Source organism: Cydia pomonella, chromosome 10 (assembly GCF_033807575.1).
Source record: "Cydia pomonella isolate Wapato2018A chromosome 10, ilCydPomo1, whole genome shotgun sequence".
Lineage (NCBI taxonomy): Eukaryota > Metazoa > Arthropoda > Insecta > Lepidoptera > Tortricidae > Cydia > Cydia pomonella.
In genome coordinates this window covers 4,499,671-4,524,751 of record NC_084712.1, presented here as the reverse complement: position 1 = coordinate 4,524,751, position 25,081 = coordinate 4,499,671, and the positions used below count along the sequence as shown (strand labels likewise).

The 25,081-nt window shown below is 36.1% G+C and overlaps 4 protein-coding genes across 5 annotated transcripts in view; 2 read left to right on the top strand and 2 right to left on the bottom strand.

Moving 5' to 3' along the window:
* Nucleotides 1-1,026: 1,026 nt before the first annotated feature.
* On the bottom strand, nt 1,027-6,778 carry LOC133521868 (ER membrane protein complex subunit 3). The gene is made up of 5 exons (XM_061856973.1): nt 6,520-6,778; nt 6,159-6,297; nt 4,624-4,741; nt 2,593-2,754; nt 1,027-1,942 (listed from the first exon to the last, which is right to left on the bottom strand). Exons 1-5 carry the CDS (start codon nt 6,666-6,668, stop codon nt 1,776-1,778), a joined length of 735 nt encoding a protein of 244 aa, XP_061712957.1. The 5' UTR covers nt 6,669-6,778; the 3' UTR covers nt 1,027-1,775.
* Nucleotides 6,779-6,992: 214 nt separating this feature from the next.
* LOC133521867 (uncharacterized) lies at nt 6,993-10,123 on the top strand. 2 transcript variants are annotated; one of them, XM_061856971.1, is made up of 6 exons: nt 6,993-7,082; nt 7,158-7,407; nt 7,478-7,612; nt 8,051-8,221; nt 8,524-8,683; nt 8,901-10,123. In XM_061856971.1, the coding sequence occupies exons 1-6, from the start codon at nt 7,021-7,023 to the stop codon at nt 9,911-9,913; spliced, it is 1,791 nt and encodes a 596-aa protein (XP_061712955.1). In that variant the 5' UTR covers nt 6,993-7,020; the 3' UTR covers nt 9,914-10,123. The 2 variants fall into 2 exon arrangements, with proteins under 2 accessions (XP_061712955.1, XP_061712956.1); XM_061856972.1 differs by lacking the exon at nt 7,478-7,612.
* A 310-nt stretch (nt 10,124-10,433) lies between these two features.
* On the bottom strand, nt 10,434-11,894 carry LOC133521865 (nucleolar protein 12). The gene is made up of 3 exons (XM_061856969.1): nt 11,618-11,894; nt 11,429-11,534; nt 10,434-10,965 (listed from the first exon to the last, which is right to left on the bottom strand). Exons 1-3 carry the CDS (start codon nt 11,689-11,691, stop codon nt 10,438-10,440), a joined length of 708 nt encoding a protein of 235 aa, XP_061712953.1. The 5' UTR covers nt 11,692-11,894; the 3' UTR covers nt 10,434-10,437.
* A 252-nt stretch (nt 11,895-12,146) lies between these two features.
* Nucleotides 12,147-25,081, top strand: part of LOC133521866 (TATA-binding protein-associated factor 172) — a 61,621-nt gene continuing 48,686 nt past the window's right edge. The window contains exons 1-2 of the mRNA XM_061856970.1: nt 12,147-12,344; nt 19,670-19,719. Of these exons, the coding sequence (XP_061712954.1) occupies nt 19,709-19,719 (11 nt within the window). The 5' untranslated portion in view covers nt 12,147-12,344; nt 19,670-19,708. The remainder of the gene's footprint in view (nt 12,345-19,669; nt 19,720-25,081) is intronic.

Genomic DNA, 25,081 nt, shown 5'->3' with positions numbered 1-25,081 from the left:
TCTGAGAAAACAAATTCGTCACCTGCGTGCCAAGAAAGTATGGTGCTACATCTTTCTACTCTCTTTTTCTTGGTTGCATCTGAAATGCCATGTACTTTTCGTTTTTTATAAGCATGACATCCAAGATCTTTTTTCAATATATTATGTACAGATCCCCTGGAAATTTTCAGATCAGCAGCTAATTTTCTAATAGATCGGTGTTTTTTCCGCCGAATTCGCTCTCTTATAGCCTTTACCACTTTTTCAGTTCTAGCTGAGCGGGGCCGACCGGATCTTTTCCTGTCCTCTGTAGAAGAGATCTCTTTATACCTTTTTATAGTAGTATAAACCAGATTCCGTTTAATTCCATGCGGTTGTAACGCCTTGAATATAGCACATGGCCTGTCGCCTTTAAGGAATTTTCTAATAATTTCTTCACGAACGTACTTCATCGTGTATTCAAGCCAAACTAAAAATACGTGACTCATGAAATTATAGTACTATGTTTATGTCAATATACTTTTTAAATTAAAATAAGAATTTTATATCCAGCGATCCGTATGTCTATACAGCAAGTGCTAAAAGTTTGTATTCGAACTTATTGGACACGGTGTATGTATACCCTATCTTTCGCAAATAAATAACTTATGACTTATGACTTATGAGTGAGTGCTCATTCTATACATCAGTTTTCTTACCAAAACGTTTATTATTTTCAAAGTTAGCGTCAAGTAGCAGATCAGTACTGCTACTTGACGATAGAGGTCGCGATTATAACGGGATTAATCGGAACTATATTTTCAACTCCTACTTGTAATATTAGTTGTAAATTGTTGAGCAATAAATACACTTTGCGTCAGTTGCGACACTCGAGACATCTAGTGTCAAGTAGCGGTACTGATAAATCCGCTACGTGACGCTAGAAGTCGACTACGAATATAATAAGCGTTTTGGTAATAAAACTGATGTGTGGAGTGACTTATTTTTCTATACTTCAGTTACATTTCTTCTTTGTCTTACAATAAACGTAACTAAATAAAAACACTGTTACCTATTTAGACAATTCATTTATTCCTTTTTCTTCCTCAAACCATAAAGTAAAATACTTATAATTATCTATAACATAACATACGAAGTATAAATACAAGAATTGTAACGATTTGCTTTGATATTAAAGTGATCAACACACGTGTGACTTTTAAAATATGTAGACCTACATATTTATTTACCACTCCCCAAAATATATGGCAAATTATAGGCAACGAGGGTCTGCTTAACAATCAATTACAGGTACACAAAACATTTGTGTGAATAATCACTACATCAGTTACGAGAGAAAGACCTCAAAGAGAGAAAATGTAGATTAGTTGAGCGGACCCTCGTTGCCTATAATTTGCCATATATTTTGGGGAGTGGTGGCATAGACAAATGAAATGCGATCAAAGTAGTGCAAATAGGGAACATTACGCAAAACTCTGCGTAGGGGGCGCCACTAGCAATTTGAGGAACCACCGCGCAACACGAAAAATCTAAATTCCGTTACCTGCCTCTCTATCATTCTTGCATATTCGAGAGATAAAGAGGCAGATAACGAAATTTCGATTTTGTTTCGCGGTAGGCCCTCTGTAAACAAACCATACAGCGCCATCTGCTATCAATATTATGCACTACTTTAGAGTCTTAGTTCTTTTGTATGACCATGAAAGCCACAGTTGGCTGATTGTAAACCTTACTGTAACAAAAATAAGGTGTACCAATAGCCATCATACTATTTTTTGTACTAATCAGGCATCAGCCTACTTGGACTCTGTCAGGAGTTCAGCCTCGACGTTGGCGAGCGCCCACTTGTGCTCGGTGATCTCGAGCGCCTCCCACTCGGCCTTGAACGCGGCTTTTGGATCCGGAGGCATCGCCATGGCTGCGCCTGACATCTGCTCTTGCATTATTTTCGACTGGTCCGCGGCTGAAAAAAAACACTTTTAATCATTCTGTCTATCCAAAGGAAGGGAATTGCAGGCGTCCATAGGCTACGGTGACTGCTTACCATCAGGCAGGCCGTATGCTTGTTTGCCACCGACGTGGTATGTTATATATATAAATACAAAAAAGAACATTACGCACACACAACAATTTCGTACACTGACCCGCCCATTTCCTGTGTCTATCACACGCGCAAGATTATATTACTGTCCCGCTCGCACAGTGGCATTGTCCTCCGGCATCACGTGCGTGTATGAAATTCTTCATGCTTTGCGTCCTTACTTTTTATACTGGTGGTGGTTTTACATCTGAAGTTCATTTGATTTGAAGCTCTTAATTGCTTTTAAATGAAAGTGTCCCAAACTACGCAAGCACAGTCTGATTTTTTAATTTGTGGGTTGTCAAGGCTGATTGTAGCATATTGAAATATGAGGGTACTTCTACAAAACCAGTCTGGATTTGTCAGTTACGCAATCACATGTGCTCTCCCAAATTTCGGCAATATTGCCGCGATATAATTCTGATAAACATAGCAATTAAGGTTAGTTATGGTTTTTATTGCACGTTTGTGCGGTGCAGTGGAATGACGTTTAAGTGGCAAATTTTGCGACTAAAATGTCAACTGAATCTCACCATTATTCTCCCCAAGCACAAGTGTGTAGATGGTCCGCAGGCCAAATACATTGAGGAAGTACCATGACGCCGACGACACCCAGGAGGCATCCAGGTACATGAGCTCCACGCCGCGCTGTAACATCGGCTTGAAGCGCAGCGTCAGCGGGAAAGGCACCTTGGCTGTCAGAATAAAGAAAGTATGTATAAAGTAACCAAATTATGAGAAGTATTAGAACAAATTAAATTATTTTCAGAAAATATTTTTATTTGTTTTTATTTCAAGTAGAAACACTACTATATAAATTATAAACTGAATAATAGGGGGCGCCGTAAGCCTTCAGTAAGAAATGCATATACTTGGAAAAATTCGACCAATGCTGCCGTGACCCCGGTGGCCGAGTGGCTCAGGCACCTGCCGCGATAGCAGAGGACGCTGGTTCGATTCCAGCCTGGGGCACTGGAGGCCTTGTTCACTTTTTCTTAGTATATGACATTTATTTCAGTTTATAACCAAATTATGACCAATACTAGTGCTAGTAGGATCCTTGTGCTATACGCGTGCGCCCGTGAGAGACAGAACATACGCAATGCGAACAAATTAAAAACTCGTTTTAACATTCCTGACAACATACCAAGAACAACCTACGTAATTTGGTCGGGTTATTTGATGCCCACCATAAAAAACGGTGGTCAACCGTAAGGGACAGAACATAAGCTTCTTCTTCCTCGCGTTGTCCCGGGCTTTTTGCGAGCCTGGGGTACGCTTGGCAATCCTGAGAATTGGCGTAGGCACTACTTTTGGTCTACATAAGCAATGCGAAAAAATTAAAAAGACTTAAACATTCCTGACAACATACCAAAACTAACCTACGTAATTTGGTCGGATTATTTGTTGCCCACCATAAAAAACGGTGGGCAGAAAAAACGTCTACGTCACTTAGAGTTTTTTAGAAGTGGGCAGAAAGGAAAAGTGAGACTGACAAGGGAAAATAATAATAATAGCGCTTTTTCTGCTATTACTGAAAGATACATAAGACTATCCCGTTCGGTCATTTCCCCTCCACCGCTCTGCCTGCCTGATCCAGTTATACTAGATTCATGACTTGGATATATAAAGCTCCATGTCAACTGAAGGATGTTGTGTTTCGGCGGTTCTGGGCGGAACTGCAAACCCAAGAGCATGCAATACAAGTCATGTCACTCATGTCATAGTTAATTTAATGTTAGTATGTAAGGTATTCTTCTTTTTAATGTCCGACTGAAACTTCGGTCTGAAATCTTGATGACTTCAGATCCAGACCTTGAAAGTTGAATGAAACATAATGGAAACGCCGAACCCTTAAATCTTATCATGATAGAATCCTAATGAAGAGACTTGTGTGAAGTCTCTTCAAGGCTCAAGTCTCGCGGTGGCCTACCGTCGGCGGGCTATCGCCGCGTCGCAACGGACCCTCGAGCACCCGACGGTAGCCCACCGCGTCCGTCCTAAGCACTCAAATCTACTATAGCATACCTCTGACCGAATGGCGCCGACGGCAGCCGAGCACTGCCGTCGGCGTACCTTGTACTTAAGCAGTCTAAGCACAATTAGTAAGGGCATGACATAAACACCTCAAATTAGTTCAAACTAACCTAAAATTATACATTAACTTACATAGGGGTTAAATTGGGCTTCTCTTGAGCTAATAATGAATGAATTCCTCAAGAATCACTATATTGATAGACGAAAACCACATGAAAATCCGTTAGAAAATTTTGGGTTTATTGCAAATATACAGACAGACAAACGCTGCGGGGGACTATGTTTTATAAGATTTAGGGCCTGTTTCAAAATGTCTAAGTAAAGTCCTGCCATTTATCTGATGAATAAAGTCAATGTTGGCATTTCACAATCTTCAAATAAGCTTAACTGGTAGATAAAGTGCTAAGTTTTGTAGGATGTTTTATCTGCCAGATAATTTATTTTGTTGGTTTGCTATCTAACACTTTACTTAGGCATTGTGAAACAGGCCCTTAGTGATAAAGTACTATATTATAGTTGGTACATACTTGTAAGGAAACCACTGAACATCCAGTTGATCCAGCCTCCGATGATGATCATGGGCAGCACATTGGTCACATTGCCCTTCAGCATGTCTGTCATCATGCTGGGGTCGGTCATGGGGTTCTGAATTCAAACAATAAAATTAAATCTCTTTTTAACTTTGCATGTTTGAGTTGGAATATGACTGGTTGACTGGTAGACAATGCCTTAAGTGGTTCCCAAAGTTGACTGGGCTCCGACCTATCTAACAAAAATGGACAAGACAAGACAAGACAAAGCATTTATTGCAATCATATTAAGTACACAAAATTACATAATATGTACCCTGCAAGGGCGCAGCAGTCTTATAACTAAATAACAATCTAGTACAAAGATTTAGAGACAATTATTTGAGATCACAGGCAGTGCTTAAGAGCTAAGTTACCTACTCATAGCATAGGTATTAATTTAACGTTCCATTATCAAAAAACTCCTGCAGCGTATAGAAAGATTTGTCTTTTAGATGTGTGTTAAGTGCTTTATTGAATAATTTTGAATTTTCTATTTCTTTTATTGACTGCGGAAGTTTATTAAAGATTTTTATGCACATCATGTGTGGTCCGGAGTGAAATATTTTTAAGGTAGAAGTGGGCAAGGAAAGGAAGTTATTTTGGCGGAGATTTAATGGTTTTGCATGACGGTCTTTTGCTTGTAGGAAGAAAGAGCTGTGTAATTTGACAAAAGTGCAAACTTCAAAAATATATAAGGAGGTAAGTGTTAATATTTTCAGGTTTTTAAAATGTGGCCGACAACTTTCCCTTGGTTTTATGTTCGCTAAAATTCGGATGCATTTTTTTTGTAGAATAAATAAGTTATTGGCATTCGTACTATTACCCCAAAGGAGTATGCCATAGCGGAGTATGGAATGGGCGTAGGCATAATAGGCGGAAGTGGCAGTTTTTAAGTCTGTTGTTTTTTTTAATTCTAATAAGGCATATGAAAATCTGGATAGTTTATTGCTTACTTTCTGTATGTGGTCTTTCCAATTAATGTTTGTGTCGATGGTTAAGGACATTTTTGGGGCCCAACTCTTGGCTGCTTTAAAAAGGGGGTATAAGATATTATTGTTACCCTCAGATTTCTTAGTAGTTTCAGGGCCTACTCAATATACACCAATGGGTCATGACCCATAGTTTGGGGAATGCTGCCTCAAGGCATTAAGTTCACCATTTGTACTTGTATTGTGCAATAAAAATTACTTTACCATACACTCTAGTGGCTAGAGTCTAGCCTAGTCAGAGTTGGACTGTAACCAATGTTTGGTGATTTGGTTAAAGTTACTATAAAGTCCCAAAAATATGTATACACCTCAATATATGGACAATAAGGTCGTGTACACATATTTTTGGGACTTTGTATCAATATTTTCAGATGTGACTGTACAAAGTTTATCATTTATTAAGTTTCAAACAATTTAAATTACATGTCAATAATAAGGTAAACAAGGAAAATAAGCAGATCAAGTTCATAAAATTCAGTATGAATCTATAAAAATATGTACCTGTGACGCGGGAGCCCTTTTCTGCACCTTAAAGTAGCCAGTTTCCTCGTTGTTGAACCAGTGGCGGCGCATCGCAAACGATTGCCGCGGGAGGTACTTGCCGTTTTCACGCAGTAGTCGCGCTCTGATCATGACTTGACTGCAAAATGTTAATTATACTTATAGAACTGGGTGTTTTACAAAAATACTCCAATAATCGTTGATTAGGATTGATTTGCACCAGAGATAGGTTATAATATAGTTATTGGGTCTATTGCCGTGAGAAGTAAATATTTAGCAATCGATCATATGTTAGAGGTTGGAATAAAATATTTTTGAAAAATATGGAGGACATACTATAATGTGTGCTGTTAGTATTTACCTGTCCTGAACCTGCAATAGCTCGATCTTCTTTTGAGATGACAGAATAATAGAAATATAGTGTCGAACAATTCCAACTAAAAAGGTGATTATTACTATGGGAAGGAACACCCATCCTCGTATATTTGGATCTAGCAGTAATTCTGCCATCGTGTAAAGTTAATTTACAATTTACCAAGAAATAACAGTTATCATATAATAGAATTAAATAAAATCGATAAATTTCAGGTCGACCCACTGAGAGTAACAATGACAGAACAGAATTGACAGATTTGACAGCCTCGTAGTGATTATATGCTCTTTGCCTTTACCCAAAGAGCATATAATCACTACGTTCCTTTACCTTCCATACTTAACATGACAGTAGAATGATATCAATGGATTAGAAAAAAAAAACAAAACAAAAGCCATTTGAGCTGAGCATATAGACGTTGTGTCATAAAAAATAGTTTGAGAAGTATTTAAGATCAATATCGGCTTTGACGTTTCTCTCAATAAATAAATGATCTACCGCGTTTGGCGGCAGGTTTCGCTTTCTCGTAAATTATTGGCTTTTTTTTCAATGTAAGTACCTGAGCTTTAGAAAATTGTATCTTAGAAATAAGAGCTTACTTAATTAACTTATCTTTGTATGTCTAGCATGCCACGTGGAAAAGCGACCGTTGCAAACAAAGAAGCTACAACTATAAAACTGAATGTAAAGAAAAATAAATCTCCATACAAGGATGAAGCCAATTCACAAATAAAATTAGAAGTTCAAGAAATAGTGCCAGAGGAAGACATGAGCTGCACTCAAAGTAAAAGTCCTAGTCTAGATTTAAGCAAGTTCAAATTTGAAAAGAAACCTCATATCAAAATTGAATATGAAAAAGAGTCTCCAGTCAAGCAGGTATTTCATTGCTATACTTCTTTATTCTACTTATATATTAAAAAAAAACTGATGAAAAGAACTTTTACAGGAAACAAAAGGCCTCTGGGAACCACCCCATTGGCAAGACTTTCTCCTCAACCTGAGAAATATGAGGGCCAATAAAGATGCCCCTGTGGATACTATGGGTTGCCACATGTCTTCTGATCCTAAAGCACCACCAAAAGTAAGTTCTTAATGGTAAATTGTAATGTGTTTGAACTTTGGTTACTTTTATATTCATTATCTTTTTCTTCTGCCAATTTTCAATCATGGCAGTGGGTAGACTATACAAAATTATTTTTCCTTGTTGTATCCTGTGGCTGAGGGATGTGATGACTGTGGAAACTCTTCACCAGTGCTCTCCAAGCCACTTTATCTTGAGCCCAGTGTATGCTAGCCTGTAATGAGGTTTTTGTCTCCTGACATAATTCTGTCCGCCCAACACATGGCCATACATCCATCCCTATGCTTCCTGGGTGTGCAAAGTTACTGAATTTAAAATTGGACAATTAAGTCCACAGTAAACAAGCAAGCTTTGCAAGCCAAATTCCTAAAATTATATTTAGTACACCTCTAAGGCACTGATAAGATTATGGACAATAGTCAACAATATTTTTTACAGGTGATCAGATACCAGCATCTCATTTCCTTGATGTTATCAAGCCAAACAAAGGATCAGGTTACATTTGCAGCCATGGAGCGACTAAGAGAGAGAGGGCTCACCATAGATAATGTATTGAGTATGAGTGATGATGAACTAGGGAAGTTGATATATCCTGTAGGATTTTGGAAGGTAATTATCTACTTGTACTAGAAGTGAGACAGATAATGTTGCTCTTCAATGCACACCACAAAAAAGAAACAGTTCCAGAAAAACAAACTTGATACACACAATACCATTTCAAGTTTTAGAATATTTCATTCAATTTAAGAATTTTACACATAAGCACAGTGAATTTATCCACAAATGTAGTCATAGAAAAACTGGCAATTATTTGTTGTAGAAAGTTTTTGTGTAGTTTGGTTTGTGTACTTTATTATTAAAAACTCATCTTTATTTTTAAACAATCTGAAAATCAATATCTTTGTGAACAGACAAAAGTGAAGTATATAAAAAAGACAACACAAACTTTGAAAGAACAGTACAATGGAGATATACCAGATTCAGTGGAGAAACTTTGTAAGCTGACTGGAGTTGGCCCGAAGATGGCACACATTTGTATGAGTGTTGCCTGGAATAAGGTCACTGGCATAGGTAATATACTTTTTATATTAAAAAAAATTTGGCATGATGGATGACTTTGATAAAAGTTAGATGAATAAATCTTGCTATGTGCAAATCTAATTTTTCTTATAATAATTTCATGAGGCACATATGAAAATAGTACAGGTACAAGTTAATGTGTACAAGAAATCACTCATGATTCCATGAGTCAGGAAGGGCCTTAGAACTCAACTTACCTTTTTTGCAGGTGTAGACACCCATGTGCACAGGATTAGTAACAGGATAGGTTGGGTGAAGAAGCCTACAGCCACTCCGGAAGACACTCGCAAGGCGCTGGAGGCCTGGCTGCCTTTTGAGCTCTGGGGTGAGGTCAACCACCTACTTGTAGGCTTCGGACAAACAATCTGTCTACCAATTGGCCCAAACTGTGAGGAGTGCTTAAACAATGACATCTGCCCTTCCAGAGGTATAAAAAAGTCACCTAAGAAAACAACTCCCATGAAAGTTAAAGAAGAAATTGACCCATTAGATGTTAAGATAGAAAAAGCTGTGAAAAAAGTTTTGAAGAACTTGAAACTTGATGAAGATGGGGTAACATTGAATGTTCCAAATGCAAAAGCTCCAAAAGTAAGTAAAAAAAGTCCTAAAAAAGAAACTATAAAAAAAGAAGACAACAGTATTAATCAAGAAGTCAATTTAAAAGTTCCTGTTGAATGTGAATCAAATTCTGATACCAAGGTACAAAGGAAAAGGAAAGTTACTCCTAAAAAGGGTGTGAAAGAAGTCATTGAAGATTGTGCAAAAAATTTAGCAGCTGTATCAAATTCAGAAAATTTGCAGCAAAGTAAAAGAAAGGTAACACCTAAAAAAGGTAAAGAGCCAGCTGATGTTAACATTATTGAAGAATGCTTAACAGTACTAAATATCTGTGATAAAACTGATAAAAATGAACCAAGAAAAAGAAAAGTTACACCTATAAAAGAAAGTAAAGGATCAGATAAAAGTATAAGTACAAATAACCTTGACAGCAAGGCTCCACCAAAAAGAAAGATTACTCCCAAAAAAGCACAATTACATCAGAATAATGATGATGATGATTTTGTACAGCCAGTGTTACTTGAAGTGAAAAGTAATGTGCAGAAATCAGCTAAAGCAAAAAAATCACCAGTCAAACGTAAATCACCTAGGGTTCAAAGTAACACGGATGATATTAAACCAGCCAGTAATAAAACTGGTAGAAAGAAAACTAAGAGTTGCTAAAGAAGTTGCTGAGCAATTTTTTAATAGGGAATATTACGCGAAACTCTACATAGGGGGCGCCACTACCAAAATCCATCACAATCTGAGGGTCTACTGGGAAACAAGAGAATCGAAATTTCGTTATCTATCCTCTATCACTCTTGCTTATTCGAGTGATAAAGAGGCAGATAACTAAATTTCGATTTTCGCGTTTCCCATGTACTTTGTAAACAAACCTACACTCTATGGTTTATAATAGGGGCTAGTGCTGTACTCTGGCGGCATAACATTGCAGTAATACTCCCTATTGAAAAGTGAATGCTAGAGTATGTGAAGGAATCTAGAAACAGTGATCTTCCAGTGTTTGAATTATTGCTGGTTATCGTTATTTTTTATGTGATTAAGGGTCAAAAACCAATCATACCTCAATTATACAGTAATTTACATTGCATGATTGTTCATTTTGATTTGATTTTGATTGTTGTATAATTATGTTAATCAAATATGTTTTAAAATAAACAATTGGTATTTTATAATACTTTATTTCAATGCTTTCTCCTACCAAAATTCTTTTTCGATTTCTCCTTTCTTGGTTTGCCAGGTTTGCCTGATTTGGCCTTAGTCCTGGCCATGTGTTCCTTCTTTAGGTGAGATTTCTTCTTATTTTGTATTCTGTCCAACTTGCTCTTCATTTGGAATACTTTGCTCTTCTGCATCTTCTTCTTGGCTTGCTGCATGAGCATATGCTTTAACTCTTTTTTTGATTTTGGTTTTTTATCATCTTTATCTTTGTCATCACCTTCCTCCTCTTCAGCAGATTCCACTTCAGTATCTGAACCCATGCCAGGAACACTTTCCACTGAACTCTCTTTTGGTATTTTGATAGATTTCTTTTCTATTTTTTCTTGAGGTCTGTTCTCACCAATAACCAAGTCTTTTTTTTGTAAAGTGTCTGATGACAGTTCAACTATTTTAACATTAACATCAACATCTTCATACTCTTCTTTAAGCAGCTGCTCAATGTCAGGTAACGGTCTACTGGAGACTACAAGTTTTTTGTAGGATTCTTTATTCTGAAATAGAAGAAGTAAATTTGGAACTTCTATTATTCAATAAACGCACAAAATTAATTTTAGGACATGTAGAATCAATTTTATACAGAACTGCATAAGGATAGTCTGTGTGGTTACTAAAAGGCTTCAGAGTTCCTTTTCGAGTTTTGGCTCATTTTATTACCAATAACAATATCAGAATGAAATAACTATAGAAATTAAAAAATAAGCTTCCAAACTGTGCCCTTGTGTTCTTTTTACAAAATATTGCTGCCCTAACTTAGTCTACGTAGAATGATGAATGTCGTGCTAAAATCCATCAACATCCACCACCAGCCGGGACTCAAATTATCACTGTATCACACTTCATATAAATCGGTTTAGTGGATTAAGCATAGTGTGGATAACACACAGACTTATTTCGAATTTATTGAAGGGATTTTAAAGGAATATTGTAATGTACTATTATTAGGTACGAACTAACCTCTTGTTTTATTCTTTTCTTCTCTTCCTTCAACAAACGCTGAATTTCTTCTTGAGCCTTTTTCTTTCTTTCAAGCTTTCTCTTACGAAAACCGCACAAAAAATCCCTGTAAACATACATTTTATAAATCATTGTTTTAGTAACCTATCTAGTTCAATTGAAAACATATCTTCATGGCAAACTACTAACTTTCTTTGGCTTTCGTCAAAAACTAGGGCTATTTTTTTCTTCTTTTCTTGGTTTTTGGTTTTACGTTTTCCCATTTTAAGTTAAATTTCTATATTCAACACAATAACAAATATAACCTAAAAAGTAGTCTGCGGGAAATAATATTGTCTTGACAGTTCCAACACTGACACATGTTTTTTTTTATTTGGGCTGGCTAGTTGACAAGTTTTATACCGGTTTTTTAGTATCGAATTGTAAGTATTCGATTTTAGTATGTAAAAAAAATTATAAACAATTCCGTAGTAATTTATACTTTAAATTGTATTTTTCTATGAATACATATTTATAACTTGATAGTACGCTATAAGTGATTGACTATTATGTTATCATTACCGCAGTTTCTAAAAATACATTTCAGAATATAAAACATTTTTATTTCAATTACCGATTTTTGGCACGGCTCCATAAATATTTCAGAATTCTTGCCTGTGATTGGCGGAAGCAAGGCATTAATAGTTTTTATGAGCCATTCCTCGGCCAATCAGCTCGCAAGTCCACAATAAAGACGGACTCATCAGCAGCAGCGCTGTCAGTATATATTTGAAGCTTGAACGATGCGCTTCCTCTCGTTACATCGCTTTTTTTTATTTGTGCATTTTAACGAAAATGTTATCGAACGTGAATTTTTGTGCTATGAAATATGGAAAGATTTGGGCGCAGTGACCTGAGACCGGCCTTATTCTGTAAGGTGAGCTTCGAAATATGTATGAGGAATAATAAAAGCGCCGTGAAATATTCTATTAATTCATTTACAAAGAGTTCTGACCGAAAATCATGGCACCAAAAAATCAATCGGAAAGTCACTACGTATGTGCCTTTCGACGTAATTTAATTTAGGCAGTCCAAGGTCGAGTCTAGAGGTCTTTAATGTCCCCATGATGTGACCACGAGTACATTAATTGGAGTAATCGATACTATTCTGCTAGCTCGGCCATATGTTATGCGTGAAAGGGTCATGTTACTTACCGTTACTATTTCTAGTCAATTGTTTTGATCTACTTATTTTGGGTTTATAAGACTGTGATATCATGGACTGATTGCTAAAGTGTTTAGTGTGTACAGATAATTGGAATGGTGGGATGGGCCGTTGAAATGAGATAACAGTGCATTCAGCTCGTAGGTACTCGCACGGTTCATTTATCAAGGATTTATCACAACAAACACTGCAATGTAGCTGGACCAACTATTACACAAATTTCCCTTTTATTGTCAATAAAACTGATGGCATATTAATTAATGAGGCAAGAAGACAGGCAAGAGAAATTTTAGTAAAAATAAGTTTGCTACTTCAAGTACTGTTGTTAATTCCATAATACATATTATATGTAATCTCTGCAAGTATTTTGAACTTGGATTCATTCCAAGTTGCTAATAATTATAATTGTGATGTTGTTTACTTTGCCTTCAGAGTGAATATTATACTATGTAGGCGTTCAGGTTTAAGGGATCACATTTAATGTTTTTTTGCTGAGGATCATAAGTATCATATCTAGTCATATTGTGTCATCATATTATATAGATCATAGTCTATTATACAGGATAATGAAGGATTCAATTATTATATATTTTGCCAAATGATGTTTTATTTTCACATCCACATCAAACCTATTATATGGAAATTTAAACTAAATGTATTGATAAAACCATGCTATACATAATTGAGTATCTTAACTCATCTTCTAATACTAGTAAAGTAACCCCTATTTGCAAATTAGTCACTGTGTGTTACTATCATCTGATCTCAAGAAAAACCTAATGTAATGATTTGCTTTTGCTGGCAACATCTTTCCTGTAGAACACAATCACATTAAGAACATTTTCATGTAAAATATTGCCAAGATGACACGATAAGGCTTGCACTGTCAAAAAGTTATCTGCTAACTCTACAAGCCTTAACTTCACAAACTTTACACCTTAGTCAAAATATATGGCTTGGCCATCAAAAAAACGACGAAGCTCTTCGAGAAAAGGTAAGTAGTGCCCTTACGCTTCACTATGCTCATATGACTTCCATATTGAGTCTGAAGAATATCCTTTCGAGCAACAGGCAGTAAAAAGGAATTTTAAATTGAAATAAATGCAAGCTATACTCAGATTTTACAACAAAATTGGCAGGATGCTGGGAAATCTTTGAAAAGGTCAATCAAATTGATAATTTAAATTATATTGTTCCAACTCAAAATTTAAATATCCGGAATGGGTAACTATTTGAGTGCATTAATAATGAGTAATGTTAAAAGTAGTAATGATTTTATCACACAGATTAGGATTGGGTAGGTGAATGGATCATGAATCCACAGGAAAAATGTGAACTCATGTTTATTTTTTTACATTTATTTAACTAGCTACACAAATATTTTTTTTTAACATTTTCAGGTACTTAATAAATTTACTGGATAACCAACCAAACACAAAACTGCCTGGATCTGTCCTTTATCATTCTGGCTTTAACCTGTTTCATTTAATTGTGTGATGTTTTCAATGGCTAAAGAATTTGTCTTGTTTTAGATTCTTTACTAGGGTCAGGTAATAGCAAATATTACAAATCGAAATTACTATTGATATATATTTTATTATAAATCATTTGAAACTTCTTTTTCGAACAGACTCCAGCAATGAACTTTCATTGATTAATCAAATCATCCCAATGTATTCCTATATGGTATTTGCTACCACAATTATAGCTGCTTCATTGTTGAGTAAGGAATATTATTATGTAGTAACTTACTGAAGTTTTGTCACCTTCAGTTAAATTAATTGACATGAATATTCTTGCCCAGTAACACACACAAATGTATTGTGGTTCGTTTACATTTTCTTAAATATAATTACCTAAAGTAATGCATAATAATTGATTCAATATGATTTGTGTTTCAAATTTTAAACTACAACCGTTTGGGCTGGACATGCACATTGTCTGTAACAGTTTTATTTGAATGGATTAATCAATAACTAATGGCAAAAAAGTACCTAGGTATATTAAAAATTCAGTGCCTTTTGTACTTGCTTTTATTTAAGAAGCCATTCAACCAAATATGTGAGAACCTTCAAGGAAATATTAAATCTGGTGAAAACTGAGGTAAACCTACATTTTTTATTTATTTATTCAACACATATTAGCTATAACTTTGGTTTCACATTCAAATGGTGCTTAGCACTGATATCATTAATACAACAACAACAATCTATGCCACTGGACAAGTATTGTAAAAGATAGATTATGATCTGGTTAGGAAGTAAAAGTTGTTTAGGTTTATTAAAGCAGATCATAATACCAAGGTTCTTTGTTAAAACTAGACAAAGCGTGGTATCCTGAAATATTGATATGTGTGTTCAAAACTTTAAAACCAATATCAGTCATTGATAAATAAGATAACATATGTAGGTGACTTGCAACCATAACTAGGTATAGGCAGTTTTTTAAGATAACTAATCTCGCAAACTGTCAATCTCGAAGATAATTTCAATGTTTGTCTATTTAAGATTGGTTTGAATGATAAGAAAGATATTTGTTAAAGGTTTAAAGAATGTGGTCTAGGTGAAGCATGCGATTTAAAAGCATTATGTTGGCATAAAAGCGGCATTCGTGGCATTCTAAATAGATATTATATGAAGTTATGCGGTGATTTTTTACTAAAAGGTAGTAGTAGTAGTAAAACACTTTATTGTACAAAAAGAAACATAAAACAGGAGAGAACACACATCATTTGTCAAAGGCGAACTTATCCCTTTCAGGGATCTCTTCCAGTTAACCTTTGAAAAAGGTAGCAGAGTTTTGAGACTAGCAACTTTTTTTTATATTACAATTTCTTAACATAATATAAATCGGACCAATAGTATAGATAGTCTAGATAGAAACCATTTATTTTATTGTTTCCGGACTTAGCATGCGGGCTCATAAAATATAATTCAGTCGTGATTTCAATTAATCATTGCCAATAGAATCACATCCTTATATCTCCACAATAAGGTTTACATTGTGTTTTTTATTATATAATAATTTAGTTGGTAGGTACGAAACTTAATACTTCCTTAGATACTTGTCTATGCGGGACAAGTTTAGCCAATAGAAAATATACTGGATATTTTTCTTTCTCGGAATCATCCCTCTTGGGAAAATGAGGAAATGTAGCAACGTGGCTAGCGAAAGTAATAAACAATATATATTTATGAATATGACGACCGGTCTGGTCTAGTGGGTAGTGATCCTGCCTACGAAGCCGGTGGTCCAGGGTTCGAATCCCAGTAAGGGCATTTATTTGTGTGATGAACACAGATATTTGTTCCTCAGTCATGGTTGTTTTCTATGTATATAAGTAAGTATTTATCTATATACAGTTGTATATCATCGCCTAGATTCCATAGCTCAAGATTTGCTGAGTTTGGGGCTAGGTTGATCTATGTAAGATGGTTCCCAAATATTTATTTATTAAACTTTTTAAGACATATCAAACATACTGATGCATGTCTAAATAAAATAAGAAATAAAATAAAACTTCTCTGCTAGCCATTGCGATGTGCACCCGCTACGTGGGCTCTTAGGCGTAGCCTGTGGTGGCTGTGGTTGTCTGGCATCTGAGCAAAAGTTACGAGCGCCCTCTAGGTGGTATCCTGGCAATGAATGTGTTAAAAATGTGTTTACACACAACGACATGACGATCTGTCTGGCCTAGTGGGTGACCCTCTAACCCTGCCTATGAAGCCGATTGCCCGGGTTCAAATCCTGGTAAATCCTGGTAATCCTGGTGGTATTTGTGTGATGAGCACGAATATTTGTCCCGGAGTCATGGGTGTTTCCTATATATTTATCGTTGTCTAAGTACCCACAACACAAGCCTTATTGAGCTTGTGGGACTTAGTCAATTAGTGTAGTAATGTCCTATAATAAAAAAAGGTAAATCAAAAATGTGGCTTGTTATAGCTAGACGAACGCAACGCAACCGAGTCATGTCATCATGACATGATATTGTGTGTGTACGCAGCTGTGCACCTCCACTCCACTGCCTCGTGATCGAACTGGGGAAGCAAGCCTTGAGTCACACGAACTCGCCGTCAAAAAGCGCTCCAATACATCGAAGCTACGCTCTCATTTTAAAACGACATGTTAAATTACTTGGCGTGAACATTTACGTAACATATATCTATGTCTGCCAATAGTTTTGGTCGCTAAATATTGTTACACAAAAAAATAGAGCGAAATGTTTTGTATGTGAAACTTCTACTCCCTCTAATTTCTTTGTATTTGATTGTATAGCGGCGACTGGGTTGCTGTAACTCTTAAAAGCCCCTCATAAAACTAGCACACACTTTTAAGTATTTTATTATCCCAAAGTGATGGAAAATGTCACTGCGCAGTTGCGTCACGGTGTCTACGTATATGGATTATCGTTAGCTGAAATCACTCCCGCCCGCCATTTCACGCATATATATTTGCGCGTCCGCGTTTTAGAAACATTTTATTAGATTTTATTTTCCCAATTTTAAATTTTGGCGCCCGGTTACCATTTGGCGCGTAGAGCGGCCGCTCTACTCGCTTCACCCTAGATCCGGCCCTAGCGCCACCGTTGCGTCCAGCAGGAGCCATAAAGTTGGTTCGACGCCTCTGCTGCCTTTGCATCTTTATCGCGCTTTCCTATCCTGCTCGAAAATTTGCCATTTTGTGGCAGGACTGACTTCAGGCCTCAAATATAATTATTCGCTACTACTACCATACAATGTCAACCAGGTTGATGCCTCTGAAAAAACGCTCAAAGCGCTTGATCGCTTTTAAACGCTTTGTTTTTCACAAATGTGTACAGTCTGTGAAAGAGCCACTGATGCCTAATCGCAGAATAAATGTTTGGATATAACGCTCTAAGTTGCAATTGATGTTTAATTAACATAAATATGTATATATTTGTTCACCTTAATCCATTGCAGTAAGGTGAAAAAATGAATGGGTACATATAGGGTGGCCAAATAAGAAGTATACATTTTGTTTTTAAATTTTAACTGTATTAAGTTCAAAAATTATTAGGTATTGTTTTAAAAATATATTCTTCAGGGTTGGCAAATTCATGCGAAACATAATGTCTGACATATGTCCACCTCTAACAGCAGGCAAATGTAAGCCCTTATCATCCCAATGTTCAGCATCTATTCGCACATTTTTGGCATTATCTTAGTACATTTGTGTCGAATAGTCGGTTTTAACTGTTTAAATTTAATCAGCTCGTTAGCATAGACACGTAATTTTAGATAGCCCCACAGAAATAAGTCAAGAGCTACAGAATTTGGAGAATTTGGGTGCCAATCACTGTCACTTTTTTTCAAAATTAATCGAGCAAACAACGTGTTTTAAACAACAGAAACATTTGAGATAAAATTGCTTGCTGCTAGTGGTATACATTTGGCAGAAATTATCTTCCGTATACAATTGCCAACCCTGAATAATATATTTTATCGAGTTTTAGTGTCAAAGCTGATCAGTAGACCAACCAAGATTCGTGTCTACAAGACTGTAATTAGGCCAATTTTGATGTATGGGTGTGAAGCTTGGACTCTGACTCAGAAAGAAGAGAGCAAGCTCTTAGTGGCGGAGAGGAAAATCTGGCGGAAGATTCTGGGACCTATCAGAGATGAAGATGGAACTTGGAGGCGTAGAAAGAATAGGGAGCTAGAGGAGCTGGTTGCGATGCCCAATATAATTGGCGAAATCAAGGCCACACGACTCCGCTGGCTCGGTCACCTAGAGAGGATGGGAGAGGATCGTGCCGTGAGAAGAGCGTATGTGGGGCACCCGGGTGGAAAACGTCCGTCTGGGCGTCCCAGATACCGCTGGAGCGACGAAGTCCTAAAAGACCTGTTCGCCCTCGGAATACCCAACTGGCGTGAAGTGGCGCAGGATAGGGCAGAGTGGCGCTCTCTTGTGTCAGAGGCCAAGATCCTGTTTGGGTCACTGAGCCAGTGAAGAAGAAGAAGAAGAATAATATATTTATGAAAAAATATTTAATAAAATTTAAGGTAATTAAAATTTAAAAACAAAGTGTATCATTCTTATTTGTCCACCCTGTATTTTTGAACTTGACTGTATGAATAGTTGGCCGCCCACTACCCGCTATAATTTTTTTTAAATAAGGACATTATCAATTTATCACACAAATTTACTAAGTCCCACAGTAAACTCAATAATGCTTGTGTTGTGGGTACCTAGACAACGATATATATAATAAATACTTAAATACATAGAAAACACCCATGACTCAGGATACTATAAATATTAATGCTCATCACACAAATAAATGCCCTTACCGGGATTTGAACCCAGGACCATCGGCTTCATATGCAGGGTACTTATTACTAGGCCAGACCGGTCGTCAAATACCTATCAACTCTTAACTCGATGGACTGGATACACAGCTGACACATCTAGTTTTTCAACTATCTCTTACCAATTATTGTCTTTGACAAGTTGGACACAAAGACTATTCTCATTATTTTGCTAGCGCTAGCTGATCGATCTTCAATTATATTGGATTAACCATCGCAAATGTGCATGTCGTTATCTAGATAAGTCAATTCGTTCTAATTCAAAGTCCAATTAATTTACGTGAAGGACTTCTTCAAACGTCGGATCTTTGGATAGACCTACGCTATTTTAATTAACACCTGTGCGTATAATTCTGAAGACGTTATCTCGCAGCTCTCGCGCAAGAATTAAACTTGGAAGATAGCTTGATTCTGCCTTGCCTTGCTGACCGTACTGTTCGAGTATATCTTATATGCCGTCTGGAAATAGTTGGTAAATTCATCGCTGTACGAGCCAGCGGCTGCAGAGTTCTTTGAAAGCCTTTGACGCGGTTATCTTATTAGGTTGATTCACGAAAGCTGGCCCGGATTTCGTATGGAACTTCTGACATATCATTACTAATTTCGCGCCAGCTCTTAAGAGTATGAATCTACGTTACCTATAGTATTATTATGCAGAATTATAGAACTGATAACTTTACGAGAATTGTATTTGGTTTGTTGCAGAAATTGCATCTTGAACCTGGACTGAGATAAGGCCGCGCCATGACGTCACGGTAAGTTTTTATCCGATATAGTATTATTATAAATAAGTAGTACGCTCAGACTATCGACCTGCAATGGGGTTGGCAACAGTCAAAGGTTTGCATAGATGGCGCCATCATAGCTTGCCCCTGTCTCTAGTTTTGTTCTATGAGATTTGGCTTAAAGTACTGGAATCCAGGTCACAAAATTCCAAAAAAAAAAACAAGAATTTGACACAATTCTAGGGATTGACAGGGCAAGCTATGATGGCGCCATCTGTTTAATACTTCGACCGGCCAACCCCATTAAGGGCCTACTAAAGCCGTGAATACCGGTTCGTAAGCCACGCCCGCTAGCTTCCTCACTCCCCGCTAGCACGCACACATGGAAGCGCTCCGCGGAGTCCGCGGCGCACGTGAAGGTGAAAGCTCCATCTAGCGTTACAAAAGTTAACTACGATTATACGCGGTCGGCCAAAAACTTAATTCTTAGAAAATAAAAAAGATGGCGTTATTACTTGCTACTAGAAAATAAAAAAATATATTGTTGTAAATTGTAATAAATCTGAGACTACAATATAGCCAATTTTTATTGTTGATTTTTGGAAGATGTTAATAGTACAGTTAATTGTAAGTATCTATCTTTTTAAATTCGGTGTGATAACTAACAATGTAAGATTACATTGTTAGTTATCATATTTTATTTAGTAATATATTGAGGCAGGAAATACAGGGTGCCGTTTTCCGACGACCAATTTTTCGGATGATATTGAATCACAGTTGTCAGTGGTAACTACCTACATATAAAAAAGAAAAAACTAAGTAATATGGTAACAACGAAAACTACCAAAAAAGTGAAGTAAGTATTTTTATTACGCTGAAATATGTAATATTCAACTAATAACTTTTAAACAATTACTCAAACAATCAGGGTGATTCTTAAATTGTGTCCAGAAAAATATTTTTTCATAAAAGATTTTTATTTTTCACATATTGTTACGTATAAAAAGCATTTTTTGATGCATATGGTCAAGCTTAATACCCTCAGGAAAGGTAAATAAAATGAGTACATAATCACGGTTGTCACAAAGTGTCCCTCAGTCGTGACGTTTCGGCATTATGGCGGCCAACTCCACTATTTTGAATTATACAATATTTTTAATATAGCCTAAGTTACTCCCATGACTACGACACATCGAATGACAGCTCATACGTTGAAATTCGTCATACTAGCGCTGTAGAGCATGACAAAGAATCGGATACACATCATACATCCACATACACGCGGAAACCATTTTTCTGCTTTGGGCAGTTGGGCAATAATAACAAATGAACGTAGGTAATAAAATCCATTTCTAAAGAGTGAATATGCCTCTAAATTAATCAAACTAATTGAGAATGTCACGACCACGTGTCTATATGACACGAACGTGGATTCAATAGTCCGTGGCGGGGACAGAATTTTGAGGCCACTGTCGTGACAATTTGAAACATGTTCGGTATTACCTAAAAATTACCTTTGACTTTGCAAATATTAAATAATTAGCTCAATCTCGAATGTATTAGGTATATCTTATGTTACAAACAATAACGTGAAATGAGTACTGACTTTTAAAACTCAAACACGGCGGTGACGCGTTAAGGTTGACCTTTTTTTTAATTAACACAAATAAATAATTTTCGGTAACACTTCTCCCTTCAGCCATTTGCAAATCTGACAACAACACAGTATTGCTGTTCTAAAAAAAAGCGTTAAAAAGGCTGCCAGACGTAAAGGTAACTTTCTGCCGAGTACTGCATATTTATATTACCACGCGCGTCGGTGACACGAAAACTGATCACAAGATGTATGTTATTAAAATTGTTATAAAGTCGTTATATATCCATACAATTTTTAAACCGTATTGTGGAATAGGTGTAAGTGTTAACATTTGATATAAAATTCTTCCAAAAACACTTTCAAAGAAAAATAAAATATCATAAAATCGGAGGAAGTCACACTACACGTTCCGTGACATTTAGAACTTCTTAATATGTTTCTAATAAATGCTCTTAGGATATTAGGTTGACATAAAACTAGAGGTAAATTACTAAGTATATTGACATTTAGTTTACTTATTTTCTTAAAAATATATGCTATTCTTACAGGTAACACAATTGTTATTTTGACTGTTTTTAATTTAAGTTAATTTGTATTGTATTTCCGATTGTTTGTGATGTAATTATGGGTCTTTCACCTGAAATAAACGATTTCATAATATCGTTCCCCTGGCTTTGGTTCACTGTGATTTTTATTCCCGTGTGTTTTGATATAAAATGTATTCTTCATGGGCATGTACAATGTTAAATCATATGTCAAGTAAATGATTATTTACTTTCATGGATTAAGTAAAAATTATCGTAATCATAACAGTTGATCAAAGACATACTTATTTCTTTTCCCCTGGTTCTCATTCTATGCCTTTGGACTGGGGTTTCAACTAAAATCAACGTGTGGTACTTCGTTCTATAGATCTTAAAAATAACATTAAGTTGCTAAGGGTGTTCTATGATTCAGTGTATTATTTTGGAACGAATTGTTCCGAAATTCATTGTCATTATGTCATTCCTTGTCATTCCCTTATCGGTTTTTTTCATTCCCTCGTCGCTTTTACATTCTTTTTATCTATTTTTTATTATTTTATTATTCCCCTGATAGGTAATAAATTGACCAAAATGTATACCTATTCGAATGATGGGCTTATATTGAAATTATATTTAATAATCTGATTTCAAAGAACGACCCTTCAATGCCCGCCATAAGCTAATTGGTTGGCTAATGGTTTCAAGAGCATGGACAAATAAAGTATAGACTAACATTATCAAACAGAATCACATTCCTCTGAATTGAAAAGTTTGATCGGGATACCCATAATTGCACAACGCCGTCTATTAGGAACTACTTTAATTATCAGACAGTTAGACAAGAGGTTGAAGCACCGAACCAAGTGTAATGAACTGATACTGCTGTTAAATGGCTATAGCAGTTGCCTCAACTTACAGGAAAGCGATTTTGTAAAGACATTGTTAGTAAGCGATTTTGCTAAGTATAAAACTTTAATCGTCTTTGTCAAGACTAAGATATATTATTAAGGTATAAAAGTAGAGCGGTATAATTTTAAAATCTGAAAAAAAAAAGAAATTAAAAACAGTTTAAGTTCTAAGATGTACATTATCAAAAACCATCCTGTATATATTAACATTATAGTATTTTTCAAACTCGATGGGTAGGGTGACAGGTGTTATCTCTATATAATTTTTAACCTAAAAAGGCCAAATCTCGCAAAATCGTATTGAAACGACAGCTGTCAGCGTACCCATATAAAAAAAACTATAGATAGCACCACACACGAGCTGAAGAGTTACATACGCGTTGCCGACCCTAAACTCCCCCCCCCCCCCCCCCCCCCCTCGTTGAGCTCTGGCAACCTTACTCACCGGCAGGAACACAATACTATGAGTAGGGTCTAGTGTTATTTGGCTGCGGTTTTCTGTAAGGTGGAGGTACTTCCCCAGTTGGGCTTTGCTCTAGATCTGGAATGACATCCACTAACTGTGCCCTACCACACAAAGCGAGATGAAATTCACAATGCCCATACCTCTCTTATCACAATGCCCATCTCTCTCTTTGAATGGCAATTTTAAGAAAGGGACGATTCGGTACGTTTTTCTTATTGCTCCTTGTCAAGTAAAATCAAACTGAAAATCATATAAAGTAAGTATGATTCTAGGTACTCTTTGCTGAAAAGTCATATTAGTCATTGACGTTTTGACAGTATCCTGTTAAATAAATTATGTGAATTGTTCTCAAGGCATCCGGATTACAAATCAGAGGTCGCTGGTTCAAACCCCGGCCCGTGCAAACGAGTTTTTTTTTCTAATAAACGTGTTGAATTTTTTAGTTTTTTTTTAATATAATAAGTATATTTGTTTTACATAAAGATTACCTAGGCTATACAAAAATTGGTATGAATAAAATAAAATAATTCGTGTCATTAAAATATGCTTTTAATACACATATTTAAAAGAATAACTTTATTTCTGTATAAGACAGACAAGATTTACTTTTACAATAAAATAGAAAGCAATATAGATATTATATAGGAACAAAAAAGAAAACAAAAAGTTACGATTAGATTTGATGGGTCTATAGATGACTCGCATTTTTTCTTTGGTGTCTACACGACCACACAGCTACCGATACATTTCAGAAGCTGTCGAAATTTCCTTACCCGTTGTAATTGTGCAAAGAGTATTAGACTTTGACGTAGCTAAGCAAACACGCACACATGCGTAACGTATAGGCCTGTAAAGATAGCTCCATTCGTAGTAGACCTCGGATTCCGTTACTAGTTAATAGAGCTACGACTCAACGTTTATTGGATATGTCGATTTTACGTAATTTGGAGCGCTGCGCGATTTGACATAGGTCTTACCTCTTTGAGGCACCACGGCCATCTAACATTACTGGCATAAAGGACGCATTTATGACTTTGACGCATGACAGAAAGAGAAGCCGAACTGCGTAAAATGGGCGTTTTCTGTTGAATTCATAAAATCAAAATCGAGAATAAATCCGTTTGTATAAGATAATAAGTTAATATTTAGTTGAATGATGTTTAAGACGAGATGAAAACCTTTACTTTAAAGTGGATTATGCTGGATGAAGATGTGTTTTCTAGTTGCACTGAGGTAAACACTAAAAATGTAGATGTAACTTTGGATTTATATTCTATCGAGAAAATTTTAAGCCTTTTTGTTTCGACTAGTATCATACCTCTTATCATATAGTCAAGATACATATATCCGAAAATCACGTCTGTTTGTTTCCGGGGCTAGCCCCTGCCACGCTTCAAAGATCCCGTTATTTTTCGATGCAGGGCCTTAAAGCTGTTTGTTACGTGTGAACGAGAGTTATAAACTATTGTTTTCTCTAGTCATGGATGTTTTTAAGACGTTAGATTGACATGAGACCACAGCAAAAACGCTGTTATAAATAGTTTTTTTGCTTATTAAAAAATAAAAATCATTTATTTCGGACGACACAATCCATATTTTGTTACTTACAAATATACTTAGTACCTAAACTAAGATGTTATTAAGGGTTTGTGATTAAGGAGCCCCCCGCGGCTTTCATCGATTTTTGACAGCTTTTGAGCCGATATTCCTATATTAGCACTATATTATAGATATAATTATAAGACAATCGGCTATCGGTTCTTCAATCTTTTATCTCCATTCTGTTCCGCCAGAATTTAAAAGAAATGAATACTTATATTTTAAACGTCTAAAAACACTTTTACGATCAATTGCTGTGAAAGATCTTACATTATACGAAATCTACATATTTGGGTTC

What these genes read in the sequence shown, in the direction of transcription:
- LOC133521867 (XM_061856971.1), top strand. Translation starts at nt 7,021, where the DNA reads ATGATCTACCGCGTTTGGCGGCAGGTTTCGCTTTCTCGTAAATTATTG. An exon ending in TTATTGGCTTTTTTTTCAAT is followed by an intron (nt 7,083 to 7,157) that starts GTAAGTACCTGA and finishes TTGTATGTCTAG; the next exon opens with CATGCCACGTGGAAAAGCGA. An exon ending in AAGAGTCTCCAGTCAAGCAG is followed by an intron (nt 7,408 to 7,477) that starts GTATTTCATTGC and finishes GAACTTTTACAG; the next exon opens with GAAACAAAAGGCCTCTGGGA.
- LOC133521868 (XM_061856973.1), bottom strand. Translation starts at nt 6,668, where the DNA reads ATGGCAGAATTACTGCTAGATCCAAATATACGAGGATGGGTGTTCCTT. An exon ending in AAAGGGCTCCCGCGTCACAG is followed by an intron (nt 4,742 to 6,158) that starts GTACATATTTTT and finishes GTTTGAATTCAG; the next exon opens with AACCCCATGACCGACCCCAG. An exon ending in GTTCAGTGGTTTCCTTACAA is followed by an intron (nt 2,755 to 4,623) that starts GTATGTACCAAC and finishes TTATTCTGACAG; the next exon opens with CCAAGGTGCCTTTCCCGCTG.
- LOC133521865 (XM_061856969.1), bottom strand. Translation starts at nt 11,691, where the DNA reads ATGGGAAAACGTAAAACCAAAAACCAAGAAAAGAAGAAAAAAATAGCC. An exon ending in TTTGACGAAAGCCAAAGAAA is followed by an intron (nt 11,535 to 11,617) that starts GTTAGTAGTTTG and finishes GTATGTTTACAG; the next exon opens with GGATTTTTTGTGCGGTTTTC. An exon ending in AGAAAAGAATAAAACAAGAG is followed by an intron (nt 10,966 to 11,428) that starts GTTAGTTCGTAC and finishes CTTCTATTTCAG; the next exon opens with AATAAAGAATCCTACAAAAA.